At 34.6% G+C, this 12,432-nt stretch overlaps 1 protein-coding gene and 1 non-coding gene across 2 annotated transcripts; both read left to right on the top strand.

Moving 5' to 3' along the window:
• The first annotated feature begins 2,918 nt into the window (after window positions 1-2,918).
• LOC142165626 (U6 spliceosomal RNA) lies at window positions 2,919-3,018 on the top strand. Its single transcript, XR_012696285.1, has one exon. It is a non-coding gene; the product is annotated as a U6 spliceosomal RNA (small nuclear RNA).
• A 2,240-nt stretch (window positions 3,019-5,258) lies between these two features.
• On the top strand, window positions 5,259-8,392 carry LOC107797059 (thiamine thiazole synthase, chloroplastic-like). The gene is given in 3 exon segments (NM_001325627.1): window positions 5,259-5,678; window positions 7,263-7,823; window positions 8,051-8,392. Coding segments are annotated over 3 exon segments (1,077 nt in total). The 5' UTR covers window positions 5,259-5,324; the 3' UTR covers window positions 8,213-8,392.
• Window positions 8,393-12,432: the final 4,040 nt, after the last annotated feature.

Genomic DNA, 12,432 nt, shown 5'->3' with positions numbered 1-12,432 from the left:
TGAGTACCGTATATGGAAATAACAGGATGACAATGCACAAAACCATCAATTGCTGGTTTAAATGACCAGAACACATAGTTGAAAATATATTCGGGTCTGTCCGGACTCCGCTCATGCCTCCATTTAACAACAGTCCCGGGGTTAAAGTGCTGCAGTGCGGCCATGTACCTGGGCAGATTTGAAAAAGACTTATCCCAGTCGCCATAAATAAGTTCAAAGGCACGTTTGCGACCGAGATATGCCTTTCTTTTGGTTATAGTACAACCATACTCCTGGTGGACGGCTGTAATACACTCTTTAATATTGAACCTAATGGACACTTCCAAATATGGAATCAATATAAGAGAAATCAAGTCCACATCCAAGTTGAAGTGATTCTCATTGTATGTGTCCATTTCACATCTGTGCTCGCTAATAAATTTACCCACTTTCCACAAACCTGATTTCTTCTTGGTGGCACGCAACATCCAGTGACAACCCATAAAGTCTCTACGACATACAACCTTGTATTTCTCCGTAGTTGACTCACTTACCGTCATCTCACGGCACTCTCTTATACTGTAGATTTTTACAGCCCTAATTAAGCGAGCTTTATCAGGGAAATACATGCCCTTTGTCAGAACAGCTGGTCTAGACTCATCTCATATCGCTGACCGAAATTCATCATCATCCCTTGTGAGGGCATCCACGTTCGGCATGTTTGGCAAATTATCAAGGTAGGGAATATTCCGCTCATGAAATGGCACGTGGGACTCGTACACTCTTGGTCTAGCGGGAGGTGGAGGAACATGCTCCCTCGTCAGCTCAGGTTCAACATTCACTTCCTCCTCCTCATCACCCTCATCATGGAAGGGTGTGTCATCCTCCAAACTCATCCGCATTGTTGTCATAATCACTATCATCTTCCTGACTCTGTGCATCTGCCAAATCACGAGGAAATACGTCGTCTATGGGCAACTGTGTGAGGTCAGGAGGTTCAAGAATCTCGTTTTCACTGCACAAAAATAACAAAATGATAATATACCCAACTAGATAAATACTTTAGATATAGCTATATCACTTTACTTACAAGTCGTACTGTTTTGACATGTCATGATGGATATTTTCTTGTTGGTGATGACTCCCGGATGGACCACCGTGGTTCAATACTCCAGAACTACGCATATTCCAACTAGGGGCGGGGTCATAACTTGTAAAATTCGTATCCGGACGGTACCTCCTATGAAAATATGAGTGTTAATACAAATTTAATTAAAACATAAAATAAACATCGCTAAAGCGTAGTAAAATTGAAGTTTACCAGTCGTCTTGTTGATTATATAAAGTCGAAAAATTATTTTGTGGATGCTCATTCGCCGGTGGTGACAAGTTTAAATCAAGGCAAGCTCTTTCATCAGCAATCTGTCTGGCAAAAACTGCTCCAGAATAACCACCCGATGACTGGAGGTTATCCCTACTATGCACGCCCTCATTATTGGGAACGTCTTCCACCTTGACTTACATTTCCAATAATTTTATTACAATAAATTCCCTGTATTCATCCGGAATCCGCAAAAAATCTCTAAGAGTTTCATCATCCTCGATGTTAAACTCAGAATAATAAGCAAACCCCTGCGGAGTCACTGAATACTGAAATCTACCGGTTATTTTAAGGTTAACCGAACGCCTCCTCTCATTCATTTTTTTACGTAACAACGATACCAATTTATCGTACTCCATAGTAAGCGGCAATTTAACATGACATTGTGGAGGTGAGCTATACCTCACAGAGTTATTCTCCAACACAACCTCACCCCCCCAATATAGTGAAACCCTTATTTTTGTCACTTCAGATATTGTAAAAAAATGATTGATAAGAAGAAAAGAGAAGTATGAACGTAAGTTTGAAGTAAAGTATTGAATGAATTTTTCATAAAATTGAAATGCCTTTAAATAAGGCAAGTCCGATGTTGGGGTGTAGAATTTTTCTATGCAAAACGTAGTACAATACTACATTTTATGTATTGAATTATTGTTATGTCAGTTCATTATTGGTGGGGCCAAAAACTAGAGTAAAACGCAGTATAATAATACGTTTCAGTGTAAAATGCAGTATTTTACAAATTTTCTTAGTAAAATACAGTATAGTAGTGCGAATTACAATTTTTTTTAAAAAGTAAAACGCAGTACTATACTGCGTTTTACTTTAACGGCTAAATTTCCGTTAAAGTAATTCGCAGTATAGTACTGTGTTTTACTCATTTATGTAACTTTTTTTTTGAGTATGTAGAAAAGTATTTTTTGTCCAAAAAATCATCAAAAAAAAGTTTCGGATTCAAAATATTTTTGAGAAATATAATCATGAAGGGGCAAACAAAATCATGTTAATGTGGTGAAGATATTTTGTTTCGAAAATAGCAAAGGTCGTTATCATTAAGTAACAACCTCACAAAGTGCTGATCAAAGAACTTTTCATCATTGAAAGGTGAAGGAGAGAAGACGAAAAATTAAAGATGAAAAGACTAGAGATACAACTACTCAATGACACCAAAACAGTGATAAAGCTAATTTTGCACCAGCCAACATCTCCATAAAATCAAAATCCATGGTGTATATATTTTAAAATGACAATACTCAGTATATTGTGACTTGTGAAAACTGAAATTAGCAAACTTATATAAAAGTTTATCATAAAAAGACGTTACCAAAACTTATTAATTAATTTATTGATTTCTAGGAGGTTTAGGAATCTTCAGTTAATTTTCGCAAGATAATGGCTACTATAAGGTGGAATTATCAATTTCCCACCATCATATACGTTATATGTGCGTGCGTTATACATATGTTTAGGTAAAAATTGTTTCGGGTCTTGAGACGTTTGGACACTCCGAATGGAGTATAGATGGCTAACAATTTTTGTGAAACTAATACTTGGATTAGTCCCTCGGGGATATTTAATAAAATTGGAATAATACAGAAAAGATTAATACATCAAGCGTAAGAATAACACGTATAAATCGAAAAATAATCTAAAATTTTAGGGGCGAAAAAAAGTACTTCGATTAGTGTAGCATTCATCTCATACATGCTTAACTTCTTGGCTTGTTCGCTTTATATATGCTATAAGAATGCTCCTGCAAGCTTTGTGCCTTGGATCGTCAATTATACATGCTTCAAAATAATTTATTTAAATAAATCTGGGGTTATTTTTTTTAATTTCTTTTTTTGGACCTTCCGCTTCTACATGTCTCTGATTTTTTAAACATTTATCTTCTAGGAATATAATTCTTATTTATAAGACATGGAATTATATGTAAAGTAATATTTATTGATTCAAAATATAGTTATACTTGGTGATAGACTTAATTACTACTTTTATATAGGTTTTTTCCTTAATTACATATCATGTCATATCATATTTGCATTTACAATTTATATACAAATTTTTAATAACAAAGATACCTTAATTATAGGCAATTAAATGGGTAACCAACGCACCGAACAGCTAAACTCCGCCCCCCCCCCCCTCCCCAACCCACTTTATGACCTAACTTCCTTTCCAAAATCTCGTTTCTCTCTAAAAAATCTTGAAATTTTCTATTACAAAGTTTTGAATCTTCATCTCTCACGCAATAATAGAATCATTTTAAATATTTCAATGAATTACCATATTGATGAGCTTATGAAAATGCAATAACACAAATACACATTAATTAATTGAAGATGCTGGCATGATTGAAAAGTTTTTAGCAATTATCTATTTTTTGTTCAATAATAATAAAAAGAACAATGATAAAGCTGTAAACTTTTTTGACAACTATTAAAAATGTTCGAAGTTTTGAATTCGATATTCGGGTTTTACGTTTTTTTTTTTTTTTTTTGGATTGGATGTTATTGCAAACCATTGAAAATATCCTTTGGAATTTATATCTCAATTTTGAAAACTTGAACACAAAAATTAACCGGGCAAATTACTTCAAAATATGGTATATACACAGAACAAATCTTTCTTATCTATTCCTAGGACAAGAAATCGTTAAAAATCAAGATTCTTTCCTTTAAAAGAGTCCAACTAAAACTGGGCCCTCCACTTTGAAATACCAAAAAGCCCAATATTGCGAAACCACTTGAAGGAGAAGTGGGCCACGCTGACTGTATCATCAATTAAGGCCCTTCAAATCCTATCCCTCTCGAGTTCAATAAAAAAAACAAAACAATAATCCTATCCCTCTCCACGTGTCGACTTAAATATACTTTTTTTGTCAAACAAGTATTATTAAAAAAATTTAAGATGTTTGGTCAAAATGAAAAAGTACTTTTGAGTAGCAACAGAAACAGTTTTTATGCTTTTGGAGAGAAGCTTCAAATTCTAGCTTCTTCCAAAAAGCAGAAGCAAAATAAATAATTTATTCAAAACAAAAATAATATTTATTTTTCAAATCATCCTCATTAATCTAATATTTTATTTTTATTTATTCTCCTTTTTATTTTAATCATATATTTATTCTCTTTCTTCTATTCTTAAGAGAAGATTTTAAATTTATATTAAATGATATATTTTGACATATTTAAATTATCATGTAAATAATTAATAATGCCAAATACTTAATGTTATTGCTTTGGAATAACTATGTTTTATATTAATTAAAAATTTAATTTATAATTTTGCTTTACATTTTATATTTTAATTAAATTCTTTTATAATAAATGTTTAAATTTATTTTTCTGCTCAAATTAATACTAATCGCAAATTGAACTATTATTGTCCTTTTTCATAATTTGATACTTAAAAGTGCTTTTTTAAAAGATTGACCAAACACATAACCCGGCCCGACCCGGCCCCTTGTACCCGTAACTCTTACGGTTCATTTTTGACGAACCGAACCGTTAAGCCCAGTAACCCCTAACCCATAATTGGTCCGATTTAAAAGCCGTACGGTTTAAAATTTTCCCTATCCAACCCAACCCGACCCACCCGTTAGACACCCTTAGGATAAACTTACATAAAACTTTATCTAGTAATTTTTAACATTGATTTTTTTCAAAGGACATTTGGAGTAGAACTATGAGAAAGGACAATTATTATTATATCATTAACAATATCAAAATTGAGATAAACAATGCAAATTTAGTAATTCCATATTATATTCGGACATTAAAAGGAAATAGAAGAAACGGTGGAGCGGGATTTCTGTGTCCACGTATTCCTCCCAGATTTTTTCTCATCACTCACTACTTGTCACTGCTTTAAATACTCTCTTCCCCTTCACTTCTTCACTCAAAACAATCTTTCATTCTTCTAATTCTCAAAAAAAACTCCTCTCTCAAGATCTCAAGCTTTGTCTATGGCAACCATGGCATCAACCTTGGCCTCCTCTGTTGTTACCAAGACCAATTTCTTGGACACCCACAAATCATCCTTCTCTGGTGTCCCTCTTTTTTCACAAGCTAGACTAAAACCTGTTAAATCCGCCCAGCAAAACATGACCATTTCCATGTCTGCTGATTCCTCTCCTCCACCTTATGATCTTAACGCTTTCAGTTTTAACCCAATTAAGGAATCCATCGTTTCTCGCGAGATGACACGTAGGTACATGACTGACATGATCACCTATGCTGACACTGATGTTGTCATCGTTGGCGCTGGCTCTGCTGGTCTCTCTTGTGCTTATGAGATCAGCAAGAACCCTAACGTTCAGGTATCCTTTTTCTTTTCATTTGTGTCTATTTATTTTTTTCCAAATTTAAGATGAGATAAATCTAGGCCTGCTGCAGAATGCTCTAATATATGTGTCTGGCAGTATTGTGATAGAAAAAGACAAAAGTCACGAAAGATCAAATATTGGCTTGTGTTTATTTTGTCAATTAAGTTTAAAATATTTTATGGTAAGGAAATACTAACAGAAGTGACATACGGTTCAAATCAGCGGGAAAATGGGCTATCATAGCCCTTTACGTTAAGAAAGTATCTTTTTTAGACCTCGTACTGAAATAGAAAGATAAGGTCATAAAATTGAAAAACAAATTTGTAAAGACTCACAAAACCATTTAGCCCCAGATTAGCTTTCCCTATAATTTTTCATTTAAATACTCAGGCTTTTGTTGTGTAGAAGAACTGGCACCTGTGACGTGTGCCTAATGGATATTTTCAATTAAATTCTAATAGCGGAAAGATGGAAATCTTGGAATTTATTTTCCGGCTTCGCTTGTATTTCTACTAAATTGAAAAGTATAAAAGAAAATTCATATAAGACTTGGTAGCTGAGAGGAAAAAAAAACACGGGCTTCTTATTAAAGGTACTTGAAGGTTTACTCGTACCTACAAATCATGTGACACCTTTTTCCTTAGGCCTCGTGCAACTTGAGCGAGAAAAAATCACATGTTTATTAGCGAAAGTTGTTTATATATATCTGCACCGCTAAGACTGAGTGGCTCGATGGCAAGCATGTTGTGTTCGGTCAAGTTGTTGAAGGCTATGATGTGATTAAGAAGGCTGAGGCTGTTGGATCTGGATCTGGCAGGTGCTCCAAGCCTGTTGTGATTGCTGACTGTGGTCAACTCTGCTAGATGTGAGGACGTTGATGATGATCTAGTTTATCTATATTTAAGTCGCCGTTTTTGGCTTTGTTTTTAATTTTAATCTATCAGTTACTGCTTGCTTACTGTGGGTCTAGTTCTAGGGTTGTGCTGTAATTGGTATTGGTTCTGCTTCTACCAGTTTATGTTTAATCTTAAGACTATGGTTTAAATAAGATAATACTCTTTCTCTGCTAAAAAAAAAAAGTTGTTTATATACTTGTGAACCAGTGAAACTGCTTTTGTGATAATCTTATCCTCAATTTATGATCTAGAGTTAAGTAAGTTCAAAATTGGTTTGCATACATAGGTAGAACAATAATTACAATCTTATGGGTTTTGGATTTTAGTACACGACTTCACATGTTAGCGACTAGATTCTAAATTTAATATTTGTACATATATTTGATGAATTTTAAACTTCAAATACACTGTTTGAACAAAAGCTATTGGGTTCGGCGTTTGGCTTGAAACTCCACCCCGGTTATCATATATATATATAAATAGCAATGAATTTAATTGAGCACACCTAATTTATCCTAGATCTGCCTCTGGCTGGTACACGCATTCATGATCACAGGGAAGTCATTCAATGTTCTAACTGCTAAGTGTTCTTGATTAGATTATAGTTGCTGATTACAATACCTATTTTCTCCAATTTGTACTTGTTATAAGTTGTTTATGTGAATTTACTTGGTTTGTGTAGGTGGCCATACTTGAGCAATCAGTGAGCCCTGGTGGAGGTGCCTGGCTAGGTGGACAACTCTTCTCAGCCATGGTTGTGAGGAAGCCGGCACATCTTTTCCTGAACGAGCTAGGCATAGACTATGACGAGCAAGACAACTACGTGGTCATCAAGCACGCTGCCTTGTTCACCTCAACCATCATGAGCAAGCTTTTGGCCAGGCCAAACGTGAAGCTCTTCAATGCTGTTGCAACAGAGGACCTTATTGTGAAGAACGGAAGAGTTGGTGGTGTTGTCACTAACTGGTCTTTGGTTTCTCAGAACCACGACACACAATCTTGCATGGACCCCAACGTTATGGAGGCTAAGATTGTGGTCAGCTCCTGTGGCCACGACGGTCCCATGGGTGCCACTGGTGTTAAGAGGCTTAAGAGCATTGGCATGATCAACCATGTTCCTGGGATGAAAGCTTTGGACATGAACGCTGCTGAGGATGCTATTGTTAGACTTACCAGAGAGGTTGTACCCGGAATGATCGTCACAGGGATGGAAGTCGCTGAAATTGACGGAGCACCAAGAATGGTTAGTAAACTTGTCATGACTCACTCCTATATAAATTACTTGCGCACCATTAGATTTCTACCTGCATATGAGTGTGAGATGTAGAGAATGCTTAGTCTAAATTATTCCAAATTTGCCTTAATAAAGTAGAATGATCATGCATATGATTTATATAACCGATCCCAAATATATCAGAACTTAACAGTGAAATGGAAGAGTAACTAATTGGAGGTGTTTGTGTTGTTCAGGGACCAACTTTTGGAGCTATGATGATATCAGGGCAGAAGGCAGCCCACCTTGCGCTAAGGGCATTGGGATTGCCTAATGCACTCGACGGGACAGCAGAGTCAAGCATTCATCCGGAGCTTATCTTGGCTGCAGCTGATGATGCTGAGACAGCAGATGCTTAAAATCTTGAATGTATAATATTTCTCTAAAAATATGATTAGTTTTTCCTAGGTGAGCGCGGTTTGTGGTTGCGAGAAATTGGCAAGGGGGATGAATAAAAGTCTGCAGGATGAATGTCACTGTGTACCTTTGGATGTTTCATGTCTATTCTTCTTTCCTTTTGATTTACTTCGACTTCAAAACTTTGATGTGTAAAAGTTGTAGATTGTAGATTTCGTTAAATAATCCTATGGGCTTTTTGGCGTCGTTTTGGTACCTCCTAAGTTATGGCCCATGGGTGAAGCCATTTGACAGCGAAAAATTTATAAATGGTCAGTTTTACGGGTCAATCAAATTTAGCCACATAATTAAAGGTCAACGTATTTAGCTGCTAAGTTAGAATGGTAACAATTTATTGACTAAAATACCCTTACTTTGTTTATATAATTTACGCGACTTGACCTCATATTCTTCTTAGCACAATCTTGCGGCGTCAATCTACAAATCAAAGTAAGATCTCTCAATTATTTTTCTGATTATTTGAATTTCTCTTGTTTGAATTTCTTCTACGATCACAGTTTTAATTGTGATACTCTACGATTCTTCTCTTTGTAATTCAAATCAAAAAATTCAAAGTATCAGTAAAATAATTGAGGGAAGTAAGTTTTAAATTATTCTTCTGATTTTTCGAATTTTCTGGTTTGATCTTAATGCTTTAATATGTGTTAATGTCGAATTTTCTCAATACGTTAATCTATGCTTAATTGTAGTATATATCTTCTTTTCAATTTAGATCATAACTAATAAAATCTACATTGTTCAAAACCACAAAAAATAATATAAAATCGTGCAGAACATAACGTCAGTATAATTTGGTGGACCTTTCTAAATTATATCTAAAGCTGAGATACTTCCAGCTTATTATACTGGAAGTATCTCAAAAAATGATTTTACAGTGCTTGATTCCAAAAATGAACAAAACACAAGTATAATACGTCAGAGCTTTTTATATTGATATGCAAAACTCATAAAACTCCAATGTATTATACTGGAAGTATCTTTCATTCAAACTACTATAAAAAATTACTAAAAAAAATGATATAACAAAAAACATAAGTATAAAATACTGTACTTTTTTATAATTTAATATGTAAAACTCAGAAATTTTCAGTAGATTATATTGGAAATATATGTAATCCAAACCAGTAGATTATATTGTGAATAAAATGCTAAACTTTTATATCGTGCAAAATATAAATCGTGCATAACATAATATAAAATCGTGCAGAACATAACGCTAGTATAATTTGCTGGACCTTTCTAAATTAATATCTAAAGCTGAGAAACTTCCACCTTATTATACTGGAAGTATCTCATAAAATGGTTTTATAGTGGTTGATTCCAAAAATGAACAAAACACAAGTATAATACGCTGGAGCCTTTTGTATTAATATGTAAAACTCATAAAACTCCAATGTATTATAGAGGAAGTATATCTTTGGTACAAAAGATAACGCCAATATAAAAAACTCAAATTCTTGCAGCTTATTATACTGGAAGTATCTGTGTTGATAAGAAGAGCACATCTAAATTTTTTAAGATTCCCATAATTTCTTGAAAAAAATGATAGACTTTTATGATTATATATGTAAAATCTATGAAGTCTGCAGCATAAAATTGTATAAAATATAACGCCAGTATAATATGCTGGAGTTTTTTGAATTAATATAAAAAACTCAGATTCTTCTAGCTTATTATACTGGAGTTATCTGTGATTTAAATAAGAATATACATTCGCATAATTTCTTGAAAAAAAATACAAGTATAATATACTGGAGCTTTATGAATTAATATGAAAAGTCATAAAACTCCAATGTAATACACTGAAAGTATCTTTCATCCAAACTACTATAAAAAATTATAAGTAAAATAGTATAGAACAAAACACCATTATAAAATATTGGACGCTTGTTAATTTAATATGTAAAACTTAGACAATTCCAGTATATTATACTGAAAGTATCTATGACTCAAACCTAAAGTGTTGAATAATATGCTAAAATTTTATGATTACATATGTGAATGATACAAACTCTGCAACATATAATACTGCGAGAGATCTTTAATTAAACACCAGAAAAAATAATGAATAAAATGGTACAAAAGATAACCCCAGTATAAGCTGGAATTTGCTTAATTAATATAAAAAACTCAGATAATTCCAGCTTATTATACTGGAGTTATATTTTTTAGCAGTATAACTTCTAAATATCTAATTATTTGGGTTCATTAAATACATGATGCATACAAATTTCTTGCTTATCACTTTTGATGGCAAATGGACAGCAGATTACAAGTACTTAGATCATAAAACGAAGCTTCTCCTTATAAATGATGAGACTTCATTTGAAAAATTCATGAGTAAAAACTTTCAAGTTATGGAGTTCGACAACAATAAGTTTGAAGCAAAAGTATGGCTTAATATCAATCTAGGTACTGCTAAGGGTACAAGTGACAAAAGATGAAGATCTTACCTCATGTATGATGCTTTTAAAAAATGATCCATACTATAAAGGTTCCAAATTTGTTGTTGAAATATCAGAAATACCAGATCAACAACCAGAAGGTAATGCAATAATGGAGATTGACAATCAACAATTATTGCACAGAACCACATATGTTCCGGAAGAGCAACTGATGCTGATATCTCAAATAGCAGAAGAGCAGGAGATGCTAATTTATGACATTACAATGGAAAATGAAATTGTAATTCCTGTGGAAGATCAACACATTGAATCACTAGACACTATTGAAGGAAGAAAAATGAAAGCGAAAGCAAAGGCAAAAGAATCCCTATTAATAATACTAAAGAAAAATGCATCATTGGATGATGCAAAACTCAGGTCTGTTTTTCAAGACAAAAATACTATGATTAGATGTTTTTGCTTAGCAGCTATAAAGGAGCACTTTGAGTTTTATGTTGACAGGTCAAGTAGCACGAGATACTCTTTGGTATGTACTGATGAAAAGTGTGGTTGGACTGTTCGAGGTTCAAGAATTAAGGAATCAACACTTTTTAAAATAGTTAAATTTCAGAGAACACATGAATGCTCGGTTGACATTCGAAAATCACATCTGTAACGACCCGACCGGTCGTTTTGAGATTTTGCACTTCACTCGCCAGTTCTCAGGCATGACTAGCCCCGTATGATGTATTATGACCTATGTAAATCGTCGGTTTTGGTTTTTAGGGTAACCGGAATGAATTCTGAAGAACAGTTCTCAGTTTGAAGCTTAAAATTTGAAAGATTTGACCAAGATTTGATTTGTTAGTAGATGACCTCAGATTGGAATTTTTATGATTTAGTTAGATCCGTTAGGTGATTTGGGACTTAGGAACGTGGTCGGAATATGTTTTGAAGGTCCGGGATAGAGTTATGCTTGAATTGGCGAAATTGGAATTTTGGCATTTTCCGGTTGATAGGTGAGATTTTGATATAGGGGTCGGAATAGAATTATGGAAGTTGGAGTAGGTCTGTTGTGTCATTTTGAAGTGTGTGCAAAATTTCAGGTCATTCGGACGAGGTTTGATAGACTTTTTGATCGAAAGCGGAATTTGGAAGTTTTTGGAATTCTTAGGCTTGAATTAGATGATGATTTGGTGTTTTGATGTTATTTTGAGCATTCCGAAGTTGGGAAATGTTTGAATTATGATATGGGATATGTTGGCATGTTTGGTTAAGGTCCCGATGACCTCGGGTGAATTTCGGATGCTCGACAAATCAATTTTTGGACTTTGGACTTGGCAGATTTTCTGGTGTTGTTGCAGAAAATTCTTGTTCATCGCGTTCGCGGTAGGGTCCCACGTTCGTGAAGAGTAAATGGGGAATATGAGGAATTTGTTCTGTGCGTTCGCGAGGAGGAGGATGCGAACGAGGAGGTTGAGTAAAGTGTTCTATGCGTTCGCGCTCAATGGGCCGCGTTCGCGAAGGGTAGTGGCAGCTGGGGACCCCAGGTCCCTTTGGTCTATGCATTCGCGTGTCAGGGAACGCGTTCGTGAAGGAGCGAGTTGGTAAAGCTTCGCGTTCGCGAAGCTGTGAACGCGTTCACGAGGAGCATTTTTGGAGGCAGGCAAGATTAGCCTACGCAAATGCGAGAGGACCATCGCGTTCGTGTAGAAGGAATATCTAGGCAGTCAGTTTATATTTTTAAAAACAAGGGTTTAAGTGCAATATCACAAAAG

This window comes from Nicotiana tabacum, chromosome 10, assembly GCF_000715075.1.
Source record: "Nicotiana tabacum cultivar K326 chromosome 10, ASM71507v2, whole genome shotgun sequence".
Lineage (NCBI taxonomy): Eukaryota > Viridiplantae > Streptophyta > Magnoliopsida > Solanales > Solanaceae > Nicotiana > Nicotiana tabacum.
The sequence above is the reverse complement of the archived record's forward strand: the minus strand, read 5'-3'. Positions and strand labels throughout refer to the sequence as shown.